Source organism: Alosa sapidissima, chromosome 9 (assembly GCF_018492685.1).
Source record: "Alosa sapidissima isolate fAloSap1 chromosome 9, fAloSap1.pri, whole genome shotgun sequence".
In the NCBI taxonomy this organism is placed as follows: Eukaryota; Metazoa; Chordata; class Actinopteri; order Clupeiformes; family Clupeidae; genus Alosa; species Alosa sapidissima.
In genome coordinates this window covers 10,197,598-10,218,244 of record NC_055965.1, presented here as the reverse complement: position 1 = coordinate 10,218,244, position 20,647 = coordinate 10,197,598, and the positions used below count along the sequence as shown (strand labels likewise).

The following is a 20,647-nucleotide window of genomic DNA, read 5'->3' as shown; positions in this document are numbered from 1 at the left end:
CCGATACCGATAGTATGTGCGTGTCTGTGTGTGTGTGCATGTGTATATGTGTGCACCGCCATCTACAGGCCAATGAGTGTACAGTCACTAAATGTACACATAACCTAAATTTTTTTAGACCCCCCCATGGATGAAATTCTACGAAACTTGGCATACCCCCAGAGAATGCCAGGTTAATCATACACATACAATTTGGTGCAGTTCTGAACATCTTAACTGAAGATAGGGGCGATTAAAGCAGAATGATATTGCATTTTCATTTTTTACCAAACAAAATTTTTCTGTAAAAGTCTAGTGGGGCTACATACCCACCAAATTTCATGTGCCCCGGTGTTTCGGTGTCCCGGGTATCGTTGACCAAAATCTCAGGAAGTAGATGACGGGGGAAAAAAAAAAAAAAAAAACTTTGACAATCCCTATATGACCGCTTCGTGGCGGTCATCGGTCATAATAAAATATCAAATACACTCATTTTAAATGTATCAAAATAAACTACAAAATACGGTAGTCATGCCATGTATCAAAATAAAGTACTGTATTTTGAAAATACTAATTATAATCTTTAAAATGAATCTTTAAAACAATCACTTTGCAAACCTTCCATATCTGTCTATTTAATCTAGTCCTGCCTTAGTACACTGACTCTGTTGATTAAGTGGACAATGTTTGAGAGCAACAGCTTTTCTCTGCCTACAAGATATGCCATAAACTAAACAGTCAACAGATCAACTATGCTGACCTGCCTGTAACATCTCATGGCCTAAATACTGTATCAGATGGACTCAAAAAGTCACAACTGAACTTGTCAAGTGGTACAAAGTGGAATATTGTCAATGCATGCAGCATGCCCAGATTGCTTGATATTGCACTGTGTAACGTTGTTTATCAGGAAGAATCATGACCTTGTTTTTTAACTAACCGGGTACCGTGTAAGCACTAAATGGTATTGACACCAAAGGGCATACTGTACATATGAGTTTTTCATTGTGTTGCTTTGGGGACAATGCTTTGAGCAATGTTGCAGGGCAAGCACATAACCGGTTGCTCCGATTGGATGATTAATGTTCTCAAGAAACATTTACAGTTTTTCTCAGTCGCTTTGGTGCTTTTCTCACATCACTATTAACATTTGCACAGCAGTTAGTGCATTTCTCAAAACAATTAGTGCAAACTGCAAAACCTAGTGGATAACCTGCAAAAGCACGTCACTTGCTCAAAATGGATAGTCCATTCCTCAAAAGCAAGTCTTCATGTCAATGAAACTGCCAGTGTCATCAAAATGAGAAGTCTTGACACCATCGTTTATAGATAGTCAAATGGCTTTGTCATGTTTTCATTACGACAGTTTACTGTATGCTCTCAGTGTTTTCCCATGCAAAAAAGGTCAGAACTCGGTGACACTACCTGAAAACGCTCAAGAGAGCACTATACAGTACTTGTACAGCCATTTGAAAACTACGGTAAAGTTACAAATTGCTGTAGTTAGGGCAGTAAGTGAGTACCAGACACTGAATATGTACGTTTCACAGTTTTACTGTATATGCTCTTTGCAATTCTACAGCATTGTGACAGAATTTGATAACTAGTTCACCAATTTTGCATGTAATGACTCAAGCAATGAAATGAAGACTTATTAGTTTCACTGGGAATGACTATTCAGCATCCATAAGTATAGTTCATTTTGACTGACATGACAAAGCAACTGATACATGTTAAAAAGCATTTGCAATTTGCTCAGAGGAAGGAGAAATTGCTACTAGTATGTGCACAAATGACTAAATTTTGTGGAGGTTGAACTAATAGTTATGAGAATTTTCATTCTGATCTGAGAAAAGCACCAAAGCGACTGAGAAAAACTGTATCCGTACACAATGACACAAGGACTTCGTCATTCTGATGGCACTGACATGTTCATTGACACTAGATGAACTAAGGATTTTGAGCAAGAGACTGGCTTTTGCAGGTAATCCATGGTGTTTTGCTATTTGTACGAAGAAATGCACTTACTGTTTTGCAAATGTCGAGGATGATTCAAGAAATGTACCAAAGCGACTGAGAAAAACTGTAAATACATGTATCGAAAATGCTGCCCATCCCTGACTGTGACATGACAGATTATTCATTTTAAAACTACAAAAATATGTTGTGTTATGAGTTATATTACTCATAGTATATGTATATATATGTTAAATTACTCAGTTATGAGTTATATTACTCATAATATGAGTTATATGAGACACAGATGATTTATTTAACAATGACTGGGGTGTGAGTAACTATGTGTGTAAGTGACGTAATGGATTATTGAGTTAAATATGAGTTATGAGTTACATTACTCATACGAATTATGTGAGACACAGATTATTTCTTTCACCCTGACTGGACTCAGACTTGGGGCAGGGCAACAGAAACACACTAGTCCAGAGATTATGCCTTGTGTCTCAGTCCTCTTCACAGGAGTACAGCTGCACACTATACTAATGGGCGTCATGTTTAGGCTGGAACTGCTAAAGTGTACATAATTATACAATGCACGTACGAAATTGTGTGTTTCCTCTGCAATAATGGATTGCCGTCACATTACCGAGTCACCGAAGATTTCACACAGCAATCTCACCTGTGAGATGGTTTCCTCCTGAGCCACACCACTCTCATTCAGTAAAAATGTGGTCTCCGTCGCCAGTCTGAGCAGCCAGGCACTTTCCTCATGAGGCATGACTAATCAATTGTATCTTGGGATGAGCTCTGGCGAGGGCGTGTTTACTCTACGCACACAACATGTCCGTTTAGACAGTGTGTGTTTGGACGCGAGAGTGTTGTTGTTTGGGTGGGGCTGCCTTTGTGGTTTGACTGTCATGTGTCTGCTTCTTGTCATGTGTGTTTTGATTGATCTATTTATTTATCTGTTGTTTGTGTGGGTGGGATGAGTGAGGGGCAGGCACATGAGATGGCTTCTTTGTTTTGTCTAAGGTGAAACGGAATGGCCGAGGGGCTGTCAACGCAGCGGAGATGAAAAGAGAAGAGCAGATGGAAGCAAGTAAGAGAGAGAGAGAGAGAGAGGTTGTGTTGTGCCTCAGACAGAGACTCTGAAACAGGCCCACTGATGTGTATAGACATTCCAAACACAACCTCTCTCTCTCTCTCCTTTCTTTCTTTGCGTGTCTGTCTCTTACTCTGTTGCTTTGACATTCTGTTCCACAAGCACTCAACACCTCGGCACCGTCACCGTTTAGGTGGCAACTGATCTGGGCAGGTGCATGACAAAAACTGAGGAAATAGGTCGAGTGAAGATATAAAACAGCATTTTATTTCAAAGAAGACTGAATAAACATGTGAAAATGTATTGAACACATGTATGAAATCAAGCGTATTTAATAAATCTTTGATAACGACAATGCTTTGGACATACTTTGTTCTCTTCTAAGATGTACATAACCTACATTGTAATCGTATAACATATGTGAGATAGATAGGTAAATAGATAGATAGGTACGTAGATAGGTATAGATTGATAGATAGATAGATAGATAGATACTGTAGATTGATAGATAGATAGACAAATGAACAAGGCAGATAGAGGCAGAAAGGGAGAGAGAAATACAGAACACATCCAGTGTGCCTTGACTCAGAACAAAGGAATGTGCCATTAAAACGGGGTGGTGATTGAATTTTAACGGGCTTCCGCTCAGACGCCAAACATAATTCCTGACTGACTACACGTGTATGACAGTTTGTCAATTTAACAGCACTGGCCATAAAAGCATGCCCTCCGTGTCGCAACAATGCTGTTTAACAGCTTGACAAAATACACCTCACCTTCATTCATGTTCATAACAAAATACCTTCTTGAATATATTTTTGTCCACAAATAGGCATGTCAATTAATATTGTGTCAGAGTTTAATGAGTTTTGATGGCGTCAGTCCAGATATAGGCCTATACTCTAACATGATAAGGTCACAGTGGTGAAAGATGGAGAAAGTATTCAGATCCTTACTCATGTATAATACAATATACTATAATGTGGGACACTGTATATCCAATAATGTCTACTCTGTAAAGGTCCTGCGTTGAAAAGTGCAAATACTTAATTATGAGAAGCAGTAAAATGTGGTCAAAGTGTTAAAGTACTGTTCTGGTCACTCTGACTAATATTTTATAAATTACATCAGAATCAGAATCAGTAGATTTTGGTCTCAAGGTGCATGGCATACAATAATTAAAATACATACAATACTATAGCACAATAAGTAGACAACATGTTAGGACGAGACAGACAACCATAAATGACAAAAAAGTGTAAGAGACATGTTATCATATGTAATCATAATGAGATATGTAATCACTTAGTAGTGCAGCGTTAGGCTACTGTATGGTGTCAGTGGTGGTCGGGGTCAAGGTAAGAGATTTTAAGAGTCAGTGTTAGTGACAGTGGGGGACCCTATTGTAGCTGCTGGACATGGAGCTTGTGTGAATATGCTACTCTAGGCAATAGTTTTACATCAGCAGGGGTTGTGAGTGACATGAGATAATTGATGAGAGAGAAAGAGAACAAGAGATAAGAAACGTATGATACACAAATCTGTGTTCCGTCTATGGAGTTAGGCTATTTCTAGTGTAATCATTTATTTTTGGGGAGTTGTTGGGCCAAAGGTCTTCTGAATTAAATCCATGTCAGTTTACAGGGGGAAATCACTGTGGAGCTGTAACCCATAAAATTAGTATAGGCTACACCAGTATGTTGTTGTTGTTGTTGTTGTTGTTGTTAGACATCTGAATATTTTTAATAAGAAACTCTTGAACAGAAACGTTCTTGAATAGAAACATTTTTAATAAATTCTTTCCAAGTTTATTTTCATGTCTAGCCTATATCTGGTAGCCTATAAGCCTGTCATGGCAGTAACCTATGCTGAGATTTCCTTTTTATGCAATTAGACTTGAGTTTTCTCTTTCCTGACTACTTTAACCTCGCAACCCAGGCCTATATTTACTGGACTGCCACCTTGTTGCCTAGCCTAGGCTACTTTACTGGACGTTACACCTTTTACATTACACGAGATAGCTAAATCAGAGAAGACCAATAGAACACTGGGTTGTCTTTGGGTGCAGTCACGTGACGTCGCCGCTGCAACCTGCTTCCGTACAGGCTTGCGGTCCGGTTCTGAGCGAAAGAAAGGTAACAATTTTGCAGAATTAAAATGTTACATATGTATTTGATTGCGCGCGTGTACACCAGGAAGTGCTGACAGTCAAACTGTATGCATTATCAACACAACATCTTGTAGCCTATGGCTCGATCCGCCTGTCATCTTCCCAGCAAAAGAGACCGTTATCGTAGGCCGTGTCTTGGCAAGATATGTCAATATATGCAGAGTTCATCCGAAGTGCGTGGATAATGTCACAGCCTTTTGAGGGAGATAGTGTATTTTACTAAATTCAAGAGAGAATACGTGTTGTCACTGATTATAAGACACGCGAAGTGCTCGTCTTGTGTCATTAGGATTGCAAGAGATTAGGCTACGTCCAACCGATAAGCCTCGTAGTAGTAGAGCATTGTGCAACTGTGGTTAATTCCTATTTTAACACCCATCTTGAAAGTAGCCGGAGTTAGCTAGTGGCAGTCGTCTTCTTGTGGCGATTCATTCGTTCAGTTTACCCGGGCTTACTCATTTGCTGAACTACAGAGAGTTCGTCTTGGTGTCCAACAGAAACTGTCTAGTGTTGATAATAGAACTAGGGAGGTACTAGCAGGTTGCAGTATGCTACACGCAACTTCGTCTCTGCGAAGCTGGGCGTGTAGGCAAGCTCTGCTCGCGCAGCATGCAATTCATCAGTGTCTTCTTTATTAACCTTATCAATAAATAGACTAGATAAAATACAGTAAGGGAATTAAACAAACTGGATTGTTTGTGATAAAACACATTTAGAATATTTAGAACAAGCTTTGAAAATACCTCATGGCATGGGCGTAGATTTAGGGTGGGACGCTAAGGACTCGTCCTAATCAAAATTTTAAGATGACAAAATTGTCCCCACCAATATTTTAGCGAACTTATTTGTGCTGCTGATCATTCCGACAGCCAGCACGACAGTACTAGAAACGTCATTTGATTGGCTGAAAAACCGAGGGGGAGGGGGAAGGGTTATCTGACACGCACGCTACACGCATGGAGAGTGCCAATGCACAGGCTACTTTGCACCGGCAGTCAAGTAGGCCTGTCAAACTCGATTCCTTTTAAGGGTCCAGGTTATTCTGAGTCACTCACTAAACTGATCCGGGTTGAACGAGTCACTTGAGTCACTTGAGTCAGTATTGCTAAATCGCAAAGAAATTCAGTCCTACGTTCAAGCAGTGCCATGGGGTGCTTAATTTCGTTAAAGGAGAATTCCGGTGTGATATTGACCTAAAGTGTATCAAAACATGATACCGAGTGTGAACGTATGTCTCATAGCCCATCTCGGCTTGTCCCCTGCACTCCAAAATCTGGCGCTAGTTAGCCGATGCTACCAACATCTTTTTCAATAGTGGTGCTTCGGCATCGGGCTAGCCATGCAAATAAATCACTGTTTTACACCCATTTACTGAGGCTCAATGTATCTCCACACTTCATTGGTAGACTTCCGAGGGCCCTGACATTTAAAACGAGACATTGAGAACTTTGAAAAAGCACTGGTAGTTTACTTACAAGACGATTTATACAGACAGTATCTTCACGAAGTTTAGCGTTTGCAGCCATCTTGAATTTAGTCACGATAAGTCGAGCAACGAGTAAGAATTAACAGCTATGATAAGGGATCAGATTCCAAAAATAATTCAGTGGAAATGCATGGATTCCAGTTGCTGCTACTGGAAGAAACTGGAATCCATGCATTTCCACTGAATTATTTTTGGAATCTGATCCCTTATCATACCTGTTCATTCTTACTCGTTGCTCGACTTATCGTGACTAAATTCAAGATGGCTGCAAACGTTAAACTTCGTGAAGATACTGTCTGTATAAATCGTCTTGTAAGTAAACTACCAGTGCTTTTTCAAAGTTCTCAATGTCTCGTTTTAAATGTCAGGGCCCTAGGAAGTCTACCAATGAAGTGTGGAGATACATTGAGCCTCGTAAATGGGTGTAAAACAGTGATTTATTTGCATGGCTAGCCCGATGCCGAAGCACCACTACTGAAAAAGTTGTTGGTAGCATCGGCTAACTAGCGCCAGATTTTGGAGTGCAGGGGACAAGTCGAGATGGGCTATGAGACATACGTTCACACTCGGTATCATGTTTCAATACACTTTAGGTCAATATCACACCGGAATTCTCCTTTAAGTGCCTTCTCATGTTGGATGTGGATCCTCCATGATTTGAAACCAGGTTTTTGCAGCACTTGCATTTAGCCTTTAGAGTTTTGCTCTCCTGGTCAAAGTGCATCCACACATTGTTCATCTTTTTGGTGCTCATGTTCAGAAACTTTGATCTTATTGACAGAGAGGGTAGCCTATATTATAATAATTAATTATTTGTTGTTGTTTTGTTAACAATAGAAAAGTTTGCCTAGGTCTAATGCTACTCTGCTACAATGTTTATTACCACTACTACTAATAGTAGGCTACTAGGAATCTATTCTAATAAGTATTATAGGCTGCTAATACTAGGCAACTAATATTACTATTAATCATGGCTATACTGTTAGGTAGCCTAATATAATATAATATAATATAATATAATATAATATAATATAATATAAAATAGCCTAATATAATAGCATCAAAACCTCCACCCACTCACGGGAAAGAAAGCAGTTTGAGCCAGACTGTTTATTTATTGTCTTAACCTAGCCTAAGCAATTGACTTTCAATGTAGACATAGATACAGGAACGTAGAAATGCCCTGCAGTGAATAAATTATTATTATTGTTATTATTATTATTATTACTACTACTACTACTATTCTCATTAGGCCTATTATTATTATCACCTTGACACAAGTAGAAACTAGGCTACTCGCTCGTCTACAGATCCACTCATGTAGCCGGCTGATTCGACTGACTCGCACTCATAACAACATAACGTAACCGGTCCGCCCGGCTGATCCAAATGACCCAGGTAGGCTAGCCTACTCAAGCAACTCCATACAGAGCTTGCAATGTTTCAGACTGTCTTCGTGACCTAATTGCATTTTAAAGTAGGCTATGCGTGCAGAATAAGAATAAGAAAATCATAACGCTATGTATCTTGAAGTTCCAGTATGTGAGAAACTTGACGTGCCTTAATATCTCCAACCTCAAGTATGCAGCTAATAAGGAAATATAATTGTTATTTAATTAAACAAGGTGAACTTCTCCCCACTGTGGAATGCAGATAAGGATGCTACAAGGAAGGGAATTCAAACACACTCAACACCTTACCATCTATTGATGTCATTGTGGTTCATTGAGATATCTGACATTTTTTCTGTTAAAGATTGGCATGCGACAATAGGACATTGTTGCCTTTGTCGGTGTCCTTATGTGAAGTTGCACAGGTAAACTTGCTCATCTTTACTTGTGTACGACTTCACACCAGTGCTTCAGGGCAGCCGTGGCCTACTGGTTAGCTCTTCGGACTTGTAACCGGAGGGTTGCCGGTTTGAACCCCGACCAGTATGCATGGCTGAAGTGCCCTTGAGCAAGGCACCTAACCCCTCACTGCTCCCCAAGCGCCACTGTTGTTGCAGGCAGCTCACTGCGCCGGGATTAGTATGTGCTTCACCTCACTGTGTGTTCACTGTGTGCTGAGTGTGTTTCACGGATTGGGATAAATGCAGAGACCAAATTTCCCTCACGGGATCAAAAGAGTATATACAGTATACTTATACTTATATACTTACTTATACTTCAGACCAGAGCTGATGCTTCAGCAATAGCCGTCACTGAAAAGCTGTGAGTGTCGTTGAACACAGCTGTTCTCACATTAGCTGATTGCGATAAACATAAACCATTGTTGCCTAATTACCAATTATTCATTACACCTGTGTGTAGTATCTACTTTTTTAGTGTTTTGCACATATAGTATTTTGCAGTATTTTTAAAATACAAAAATACACACCAATAAAGTATTTTGATACAAAATACAGAGCCATTTCCTTCAACCCAATAAAATACAAATGACAAAATATTTTGTATTTGAAATACATATTACATGTTTCAGAAATACTACCCATCCCTGAGAACAGGCAGATTACATCTTTATAGTTGGCCATATGATGACATACTTAGGTTAATACTGTATTTCACCAGTTAGGGCACCAAAATGGCCAGCAGCGGCACTGTGTAGCCTATCTTGACATGTCTTTAAGGCTACGTTTATACGTTTTTTATTCGCGTTTAGACGAGCATTCTCAGGGGGAAATCTTTGTTTATATGAAGACGCAAGAGTATGTGATATTCGATTGGATATGCAATCCAATCCACCCAGACCGCTGGGTGGTGGTGTGATAGAACCCCGGTACGTCACGCGCAGACATTCTAATTTGACAGTTTAGCCAGAGAGGTAATCAAGGATCTTTGGTTTAGCCGTTTAGACGGAGACGCAACCCGGGTCGTCTTCAAAACTCTACACTCTGGAAGGAGTCTTCAGATTTTTGCGTCTTCAAGCCCCGATGGCGGGGTCGCCGTGTAAACGAAAGGCACTTATGATAAAATATTTTGTCGTCTTCCTTCGCAATCGTTCTTGTATAAACGGCCCCTAAGTTTTGGGTTATACAATATACAGGTAGTGGGCTCTCTGTTGATTTTAATGAGTAGACCTAAGCCTAAAGTTACAGCATTTCTATCACAATTGACCAGACTTCGACTGCTTTTCGGTCTGCTTTTAACAAAATTCTGGCTATGATTGTTCCTTGTATTGCATCATGAGCCATCACTGCGCCTATTGCATTCTACTGTTGTTAGCCTTAAGCCTAGGTCATTCATTATGTTTTACCACATCGCCGTCCATTAGAAGTGCAATGAGCTGCATTGAGCATAATAAACTGCATTTAGAATTCCAAATCCATATTTCTAGATATTTTGGTAAAAGTAATACAATAGTAGTGTAATGCCTTACAATTCAGATACAGTAATATTATAATGTAACAAATTACTTTGAAATGACAGTAAAGAGTAATACATAATACATTACGATTTTGAAGTAACTTGCCCAACACTGATGACAACCATCACTTTCTATGTGTGTGTATGTGTGTGTGTGGAGGGTCAATCAAATTCTATGATTGCCACTGATGTGAATGATCTCACAAATCACACAAACCAAAGCAAATTTTAAAAAATCGTAAAAGTATTGAAATCGAGATTCTTCACTTAGTATTGGTATTGAAACAATAATGTTGGTATTGTTGTGTTGGGGATGTGTCCCCACCGAAGCTGAGACTAAACCTACGCCCTTGCCTCATGGTCAAATGTAGGCCTATTGAATATTTTCAGGTAGGCTGTCTCATTTGTCACAGAGGATTGCTGTAATCATTTGGTTGTTCCATTTGACATTTAATTGAAAATATAAAAGCATACTGAAACTCTGAGTAAATGGCTGTTTAGCTTTCCAAAGTGGAGGCTATATTTTCATTAAAAGTCATTCCTCAAGTCTGTTTTTTTTTTTTTTTGCATGCGAGCTATGTAGATCAGTTAGACTCACATTATTGAGAGTCGATGTTAGCCTACTGTAACATAGATTCTGAAATAAGTTACTTATTCTCTCACTCAGGATGGCTGAGCCGCCTCGGTCATGCGACTGTTTCGTATCACTGCCCCCCGGCTCCCAAGATGACCACGTGATATTCGGCAAGAACTCGGACCGTCCCCGAGACGAGGTCCAGGAGGTCGTTTACTATCCTGCCGCTTCCCACCCTCCTGGTGCCTCGGTGGAGGTAATACTTCCGACTGTTCTCTTCTCGGGGTAGTTTTCATTCAGACCCCGTTTTTACAATCACAGCTTTAGTTCCAGTTTAGCCAAAATTGCCTTATGTTGTGTCAAATATGTTCAAGAAATGCTCTGTAATCCAAAAACGTTACGTGCGCACATCCAAAAACAGGTGCTGGATAAAAAGTATTGCCTTAGAAAATCTCAAGGAATAGGCTATCACCACACACTAGTACTGATGAAGAGTGTGAGGCTCCAAACGTCACTTCTGGTAATACTCTAAAAAAACCAGTGTGGGCATATTCCTTGAGATTTTCTACAAAATTTCCCCTTTAGGTGTCACTGTTAAAGTAGGCCTCACATTTGCTTTATAGACCCATTTCTATAAATAAATGCCCTATGGTGTTATGTTATAATGGGAAAAAAATGCACCCATAGTGATTCATTTAGATTGGTCTTACTGCACAGTTTGCTTTAACAGGCCTATGGTTCCTTAACAGAGCAAGACATTTTTTATTAGCAACAAGTAGGTAATAAAATATTTCATCATTAACACATTTCATTTCTCTCCCTCTCAGTGCACATGAGTGGGCTTTGATGTAATTCCTCAGGTTCCCCACATTCCCACGTATTTGTTTCCACTGTCCCACTCTTGCCACTCATCAGTCCAGGTGGCCTCTGGCCAGGAGCCAGCAGTGATCATTTGGAGTTCCGCCACTGTTAACAGGATGCCCTAAATCTCTCTCTCTCTCTCTTTCTCTGTCTGTCTCTGTTTTCCTCTCTCTTACTTGACCTCTGTCAATCTCTCTCTTTCCTCTTGTTTTTTCTCTCACTCTCACTGCCTGCCTCTCTATCTTTCTCTCTCTCGCTCTGCCTCTCACCTTTTATTTTCTCTCTCTCTCCCTCTATCCCTGCGTGTGTCTCTCTCTCTCTCCCTCTATCCCTGCGTGTGTCTCTCTCTCTCTCTCTCCCTCTATCCCTGTGTCTCTCTCTCTCTCTCCCTCTATCCCTGCGTGTGTCTCTCTCTCTCTCTCCCTCTATCCCTGCGTGTGTCTCTCTCTCTCTCTCCCTCTATCCCTGCGTGTGTCTCTCTCTCCCTCTATCCCTGCGTGTGTCTCTCTCTCTCTCTCCCTCTATCCCTGCGTGTCTCTCTCTCTCTCTCTCCCTCTATCCCTGCGTGTGTCTCTCTCTCTCTCTCCCTCTATCCCTGCGTGTCTCTCTCTCTCTCCCTCTATCCCTGCGTGTGTCTCTCTCTCTCTCTCTCCCTCTATCCCTGCGTGTCTCTCTCTCTCTCCCTCTATCCCTGTGTGTCTCTCTCTCTCTCTCTTCTTCCATTCTCTGCAGTGCACGTATATCTCCATCCCCCAGGTGGAACGCACTCATGCCGTGGTCTTGAGTCGACCCGCCTGGCTGTGGGGTGCGGAGATGGGGGCCAACGAGCACGGCGTTTGCATCGGTAACGAGGCCGTGTGGACGAAAGAGCCGGTGGGAGACGGAGAGGCTCTCCTGGGCATGGACCTGGTCCGGTGAGTGGGCTGGGCAGGGTGCTCGTCTGTGGTTTGATTGGTTTGCTGCTATGAGCAGTTTGCTAAAAGGGAAGGAAATGGCTGTGCTGCCATCCATGGACACGTGGTATTGGTCTGGCAACTGACGTAATGTTCTGTTTATTACCGGCACGTATGGAATAGGTTCTGTGTGAAAAGATAATAGATTAAATCAAAAAAATATATTTTACTAAGCCAAAAAGGATGTAAATGTCAAAATATTCAATATTATTTATAATATAGTATTTTTAAATATTTTGTAACATGAGCAACAAGTTACACTCAAATAATGCACAAGTTTCACTTAAATAATGCATACATGGTTATTGACTCTGTGCCCCCTCCACTATAACCCCCCCCCCCCCCCCCCCCGGCCTGTGGGCAGACTGGGCCTGGAGCGTGGGTGCAGTGCCCGGGCAGCGCTGGATGTAATCACAGGGCTCCTGGAGCAGCATGGCCAGGGTGGACCCTGCAGGGAGGAGCCTGAGCCCTTCAGCTACCACAACACCTTCCTGCTGGTGGACCGCTCCGAGGCATGGGTGTTGGAGACCGGTGGCAAGCTCTGGGCAGCGCAGCAGGTCACAGGTGAGCACAGCTGTTCAGATAAACACAGCCGCTGTGTGTGTGGGGAGGTGTGGGTGTGGTGGGTGTGTGTGTGTGTGTGTGTGTGTGTGTGTGGTGTGTGGGTGGGTGTTTACTTCAGCAACGCTGAGGTTATGCTTTCCACCATATCCAAACACATTTGTGAGGTTTGAAAGAAAAAAAAATGTTTAAATCTGTTTTAATTTATCTAATCATGTGTTACATATAACATCTAACAAATATTATCTTGCCAAATTACTTTTTAACTACTTTTTCCAGTAATTTGAATTTCCCATGACTCCCAGGAAAACTCCAAGGTCGTATAACAGATCACAAGTGCAATAGGAGTTTTTTTTATGGTTACACATGTACAGTATGCTGATATGACATTCTGGTTACGATTAAATCACAAGTGAAAAGATGTAATGTCCGCAACACTGCTTTAAACTCCCATATTTAATGATTTTGCCTGAAGAAGACCCAGCAGGGTCGAAACGTTGCCTATCCTCTTACATTAAATATGAGAGTTTAAAGCAGTGTTGCAGATATTACACCTTTTCACTTAAACAAGTTTAATTTTCCTGCACCTGCCAGAAGGTGGGATGTGCACACAATTACTTCTTTGTACCATTAAATCACAAACAAGGTTGTTTTCCTGGGATAAGCCACAGTGGTATTCCGAAGATAAACCGTAGGTGTTATGTTGTGCCTGGGAACACACTCTAATGGTTTTCCCTGGGGTATAGGGGAGTTAGGGCCTGTTGTTGGAAATGAGGTGAAACAGTATCACATCCTTGCATGTTTTTTACCAGGTTTGTTTTGAAGATGTCAGTGAAGTACCGGTATTGAATAATAAGCACACATACTGCAAATGTAGTTCATCAGGCATACTTCTCATTACTTGGATTCTTTAGATGGAGACATTGCTTTTTTTATTATTTCTTCCTATATGTCGAGTCAGTGTAAACAAAATTATTAAATATTAAATATATAGTATTATATATATATTGTTCGGATTATTTGTGTGTTTATATATATATATATATATATAAATATATATATACCGGTATATATATATGTGTGTGTCTGTGTGTGTGTGTGTTTGTTTGTAAAAAAGGTTTATAAAGGTTTATAGTTCAATAGTAACAAAAATACAAAGCATACTACATACATATACTAAATACCACAGAGCCTACATTTTTCATATGTCGTATATACATATATATCCATGTCCTACATATTAACAATTTCTAAAATACATTGTCCTGAAAAACTATTTCAAATTGCAAAATTATGCATAACAGGATGTCATCGTTAATTTATGCAGTCTGTACGTTAATGTTTATATGAGAATAAAAAGATGTCTTTGAATGATCTTTTCGTGAGTGACATTAGGTGTTTTCCATGTTGTATTCTTTGGTGTGTTTTTGTTTTTTAAGAAATGTACTCTGCTCTGCTCTACTCTGCTTATAGAAAACATACATGAACAACTGAAAAAAATCCTGCAAATCTGAGAGAGACTGAAAGTATTTGTCTCCAATGCTTTGAACAAAAAGCAATTTTAGTACAGTGGCTTTTGGATTTCAGCACTTGTATGCGCAGACTAACAGATCCAGGTACTTCACACAAAGCGCAGACTTAAACCAGATCAAAGACACCCGGAGCATGTGTTGCTGCATGTAGTCACATGCCCCGTTTGATGTTTGCTCCTCGTTCCTGTGTTGTAGTCTTCTCCTCCCAAAGGCTCTGCATTCGTTGTCCATGTGCGGATACTAAAGTTTGAAGCACCAAAGTAGTCCATTGGGAGTCCATTGGACAAATATCCACATTTTTAAAAAAAAAATTGAAGTTATTGAAATGCACACACAAGTGGATTTCATCTGTCTGCCATCATGTGCTGGCAGATTAAAATGTCTTTCATGTGAAAGCTCAAGGTACTAAAAGACTGTAAGTTATGTGAAGTTGGTTCACTATGAGTCTGTCTATAAGAGAAAATAAAATGACACTTTGGGCAGTTACAGGAATCCGATTGCGATTGTTTAGCATGTCTCCTTTGTGTTGTTTGTGGGGGTATGTAGGCGTTTGTGTGTGCATGTGAGTGCATTTGTTTCCCTCTGTGTGGATGTATCCATTTATGTACGGTATGCATTTTGTATGTGTGTGTATGTGGATATATGTGTTAATATGTGAATGTGTGTGTGTGTGTGTGTGTGTGTGTGTATGTGTATTGCCTGTATGTCCGTGAGCAGCCGGGGTGAAGAACATCTCCAACCAGCTGACGATAGACACGGAGATCTCTCTGGAGCACCCGGACCTGCGCTCCGTGGCCCAGGCACAGGGGTGGTGGGACGGCCAGGAGCCCTTCAGCTTCAACGCCACCTTCAGCCCCGACAACCCGCCCGCACGCATGGAGCTGGCTAAACAGCGCTACCGCGGCGGCACCGAGCTCCTGCGTCAGCACGACGGTGAGCTCCGAGGCCAGGAAAGGTCAAAGGGTCAAAGGCAAGGGAGGCTATGCCAACGATCGGATGTTTTCTATATTTTTGATTATTTACGTGAATGATGTTTTCTGTACTTGTGTGAGAGTGGGGGTAAAAGCAAGCATGCACAGAATGTGTGAGTCTCTAACGACAGATTGGTGGTGTTGGTGACCAGTTAAACCATTAGAAGTCAGCAAGCAGTTGTCAGTTATGTAGCCTAAAGGACAAGATGGTAAGGGGGCCTCACACAGTGGTCGGGGAAGGAAAATTATACATATATGTTTGTTCTTTTCATATGTTACAAAGCATAGGTTTTGTTCAATGGTGTGAACTGTCTTAGGACTTCTTTTCTCTTCTTCTTCCTCTCCATCTTCCTCCCCCTCCTCCTCGATGTGTCCTCCAGGCTCGGTCACGGCTGAGGTGATGATGACCATCCTGAGGGACAAGCCCAGCGGCATCTGCATGGACTCCGGTGGCTTCTGCACCACGGGCAGCATGGTGTCCATTCTGCCCCGCGACCCGGCATACCCCTGCGTACACTTCTTAACTGCCACCCCGGACCCCTCCAGGTAGGGGGTCCCACCATCTTTTACATGAACGTTTACTGCAACGTTACTTAATCCTTTCCTAGCCACAGTGGCTAACGGGGCCGGTGTTTACGTCCAGTTGCTGTGGTGCTAAGAGGATGAGAGCCGTAGATTCCCCCTGGACAGGAGGGAAGTCCATCGCAAGTCCATCGCAGGTAACCAGCCGAAGCTGGTCCCCATTTTACAGCTGAGTGGACTCAGACAATGCAGATGCAGTGCCTTGTCCAATTGAGGGCACGATGCACAACATCAAGTGACCATCTGGGGTTCAAATTGGCAATCCGATTCCGATTGCCAGCCTAATTATTAGCCCCGTAGACCACTAGCGCTACATGCTTTAATTGGCTAGTGCACATTATCAGCAGCTTGCATGAGTCCTAGTGCGAGGCATCAGCACATTAACGCTGCGTTTCCATCCTCCAAACATGGCCTCAGGAGCTGATAAGCATCTACGGAGCCTGGGACACATTAGTTTGGGCATTCAGGTTTATTACCTCCGCTGCTCCTTCATGTGTATTACAACTTTATTGCCCTCCACTCCTCAGGTCTGTTCTGCCCCTCAGGGACAGAGGCTTAGCATAATGGCTAGTTATGGGGCATATGTTTTTTTTTTTTTATTGCCCCCTGCAGAAATGACAATCTGATAGGCTTTGTAGGCTTCAGAGGACCATCACCTGGTTGTCTAGGCTGTAATTAGCAACTGGTGGACACTCAAAGGTCTGACTACCGGACACTGGTGAGATGTGAGAGTTAGGTAGCCCCTACAGGAGCTGTTGTTGCTGCTGCAGTGTAACCCTGGGCTGGGTGGGTGAAAAAGGGATGAACATGTTTCAAGCTTTCACAGCAACAATGCCTTTGGTCAGTCATTCCATTCCATATACAAAATACAAATAGATAAGGATGGGGCAGATAACTGATTGACCAAAATAACTTTAGGAATACTCAGATATAAACCTGGAAATATGGCAGACATCGCAAACTATGTTCTATGTCAGGGGTCGGGAACCCTTTTTTGCTTGGAGAGCCACATTTTTTTTTTTAAATCTCAGATGAGCCACATAAAGACAGTTACAGGAAAAAGTTTGGATATTTAACTTGGATATGTAAATGGGAATGAGCCTATAGGCCTTTCTAGGCTTCCCATATAGGCTAAACACCACCCCCTATTTTCCCAGTGTCCTTTGGTAGTCTATGCAAAGTACGCTAACATCAAAGTTAACACAACACTCAATTATCGTTGACATGTCATTGGCGAAATTGAACATTAGGCCTACCAGAGATTAATGCGACTTCTGGTGCTGCATAGACTTGCTGATGGCCTTGTAGTCTGGCTCATATTCAGTGAGGTGAAGTTTCATGCAAGCATTCAGGGTTTCATCATTTAAACGCGAGTGCAGGTTTGTCTTTATATTTTTATATCTGAGAAAGATATCTCACATGCATAAGTGGAACTGAACATGGTTAACACAGCGATAGGTCTACTAACTCGTTGCAGTGTAACGGGATATGTAGCGGGCAGTTCATCAAAATCAATTTGTCTTCGGATGGAAGCGTTCCCATTTCAGCCTTGTGTTCGCTTGCAAGCTGATGTGCGATTCCTTCTAGCTGATCATTCAGTGATTTGAACGTTTTCCTTTTCAACATTTTTCTTATCTAGCCTATGAGTGCACACATCAATGTTAACGGAAATGGAGGGAAATCTGTGATTTTGTTAGATATTGACATGGCTACGAGCCGCGAATATAACAATATTGGGCAGGCTACGCTTACGGAGTCAAGTGAGGTGGAAAGTTCAATTAAATTATTCAGATAGACCTACGTATTTGCCACAAAGCCTCAACCTTGTCATTTTAATATACTGTTAGTATGACTGTTATTTAAGCCTTCTACTAGGCCTAGGCTTATCCCTTGATTGCAAGTTGTTTTTTGTTTGTTTTTCACCAACCCATTTCGTCCGAGAGCCTCGGCCTTGCAGCAAAAGAAAGCCAGTGGTGGCTCGCGAGCTCCAGGTCCCCGACCCATTTTCTATATGAAAACAGCAAGTCCTTAGGCTTAGGTCAACTAGAGAGATGAGGCTTGAGATCACTGAAGGCCATTAGGGCCTCGTTTGGGCCTCCCTTTCTTGATTATTTTAACTATGCTTCTAACTCCAGTAAGACTACTTCTTTCAACTCTGCCCAAAATTCTTGATAACCTCCATCACAAAAGTCTCACCATTCCACATGTCCTTTGTACTTTATTTTCGTCATTTTCCTATAACTCCTAACCATCCTGACGAGTGCCTCTTCCGACTTCCTCTGCCCACAGGTCCGTGTTTAAGCCTTTCATCTTCTCGGAGCTGATGATCCCGGTCACCAGGGTCGTCTCGCCTCAGTACGGCCCCGACGACCCAGCCAAGAAACAGCCGCGGTTCCAGAGCCGCGTCGACCGGCAGCACGATCTGTACAAAGCTCACCAGGAAGCACAGCACACCATCGAGAAGAACCCGGTGCGTGAGAACATCCATGGTAGAAGTGGAAAGCCACACACTGACATCTTAAATGGGCATTTTAATAATAACACATGAGATTGCACGCGACCACTTGAAGGAACATTCAAAGCGTCAATATTTCAGATGGTTATCTCTGAAACTTAAAAGTGGTGTTTTGAAATCTTGCCAGAGGTTAGCTGGAGGTCGAAGCCATAAAAATGAACCTTCAGTGTTCCTTCTAGTTTGAGTTCTTCAGTGTTCCTGCTTTGACACACAATATTTAGCTGGCAACGCTCTCTTGGCTCCCGTGTGTCAGACTCTGGCCTTCCTCTCTGTTTTTGCAGCAAGCTGGAGAGGTCCTCATGGAGACGCTTCGCTACCTGGAATCTCAGTGTCTGATTGACATCGCCGCCATGCTCCGAGGAGAGATTCCTGGCGAGGAGCTGGGAGATCTCTTCTTCGACTGTGTCGACACAGAGCTGAAGTTTTACCAGTGAGACAGAACAGGTAAAAAGACACCTTATGTGAGAGACAGGACAGGTAAAAAGACACCTACTTATGTCTGACAAGACCGGTAAAAAGACACCTCCTTACAGTATGTAAGAGACAGGACAGTTGAAATGACCCCTCCTTATGTGGGAGACAGGACAGGTAAAAAGACACCTCCGTATATGAGAGGCCGGACAGGTAAAAAGATACGTGTGTATGTGAGACAGGACGTGTTAATGACACCTTATGTGTGATAAGACATGTCAAATATACCTCCTTGTGTTATGACATGATGGGTAAGACACTCCTTATGCACTGTAAGACAGACAAGATAGCTCCTTTTGTGACGGGTAAGATGCACTTCTTTACATGTTGAAGAAACAGGTAAAAGACACATGTCTTTGTTAGACAGGAGGCAAAAGACAGCACTTTTGTGGAGAGGGTCAGGTTACACTTAGCAGAGAATGACTTGATAGTAGAGGCCTTATTGTCTTACAAGCCAGTAGTTGACGTTTATATCAATACATTACTCTGTAGGTATGAATGACAGTCTGAATTGCTTTGGTGCATGTCTTAAATCATCAGTAATGTTTGCACAAGACAATTGCATTTCTTGAAACAGTTTGAACAAACTGCACCACACAGTGGAGTACCTGCCAAAGTGCGGTCTCAAAGGCAATAGTATTTACTGTTTACTCATCATTATGTCTAAGCCATCAGAATGGCAGCTCCTTGTGCCTTTGTCGAAGAACAAGATTCAAAATACTTAGCCATATTATCAATATATCAGTTTACAATTCTGTACTCTAGAATTGAAAATGCAAAAGGATGCAGTTTATTTAAATTTCAGCAGAAAAAAGTAACACAGTGCTGTATGTGGGAGATTGTAGGAGATCGGACAGGATTGTTTGTATTTACTGTATACGTTTTCAGTAGTCTTACTTACAAACGGTTCTGCAGTTTGTTGCCAGATCATGCCATTCATTGTCAGATAGGGAAAAAACGGTTTTCCGATAACGTTCACTCTTAGCGAGCTATGAAAACTCCAAAGGTAAACCTTACCAAAGTTGTTTACCTTTATAGTCTTGGTTCCCAAACTGTCCCTTAAGAGTCTTCTTACAAAAAGCTACTTACCTCCGACGTACAAGGCACTGTCCACCCTGAAGGTGCTGAATTGGTTGACATTGATTGCTCAGAAATCGATTTTTCACTTCACGTGGAGGCATGACAGTGCTATGAAAGGCAGTGCGTTCATTGTACAAAAGAAACATTGCTCAAATATCGCCGCCGGTAGGCCTAACATTCATGCTACTTCAACATGGGTGAAGTTATTAAATGAATACGATAAAAAAGTAGAAATGAAATGATCTACACTTAATTAACAACGTTTTCACAAGGTCTGTAGGGGGAAGCAATCCACAATCTGTTGGCATGACACGCTATTAGGCCTACGTTATCCTTCATCACTCCATATGAATAACTTATTTGAATAATAGTATTTAATTGATTTTTAATCACAGCTGATTGACCAGTAGCCTCATTTAATTCAGTATTTTGTGCCGTTAGTTAACATTAAACATAAAAGAAACATAAACATAAATTTTATCATTT

At 41.6% G+C, this 20,647-nt stretch overlaps 1 protein-coding gene and 1 long non-coding RNA gene across 2 annotated transcripts in view; one reads left to right on the top strand and one right to left on the bottom strand.

The window, feature by feature from the left end:
• Nucleotides 1-5,046: 5,046 nt before the first annotated feature.
• The window catches only part of scrn2 (secernin 2), a 16,585-nt gene continuing 984 nt past the window's right edge, over nt 5,047-20,647 (top strand). The window contains exons 1-8 of the mRNA XM_042102769.1: nt 5,047-5,175; nt 10,729-10,891; nt 12,229-12,410; nt 12,814-13,013; nt 15,260-15,475; nt 15,894-16,059; nt 18,385-18,565; nt 18,892-19,054. Coding sequence (XP_041958703.1) covers nt 10,730-10,891; nt 12,229-12,410; nt 12,814-13,013; nt 15,260-15,475; nt 15,894-16,059; nt 18,385-18,565; nt 18,892-19,044 — 1,260 coding nt within the window. The 5' untranslated portion in view covers nt 5,047-5,175; nt 10,729 and the 3' untranslated portion in view covers nt 19,045-19,054. The remainder of the gene's footprint in view (nt 5,176-10,728; nt 10,892-12,228; nt 12,411-12,813; nt 13,014-15,259; nt 15,476-15,893; nt 16,060-18,384; nt 18,566-18,891; nt 19,055-20,647) is intronic.
• The window catches only part of LOC121718033, an 18,744-nt gene continuing 15,162 nt past the window's right edge, over nt 17,066-20,647 (bottom strand). The window contains exon 3 of the long non-coding RNA XR_006033841.1: nt 17,066-17,171. This is a non-coding gene — a long non-coding RNA (uncharacterized LOC121718033). The remainder of the gene's footprint in view (nt 17,172-20,647) is intronic.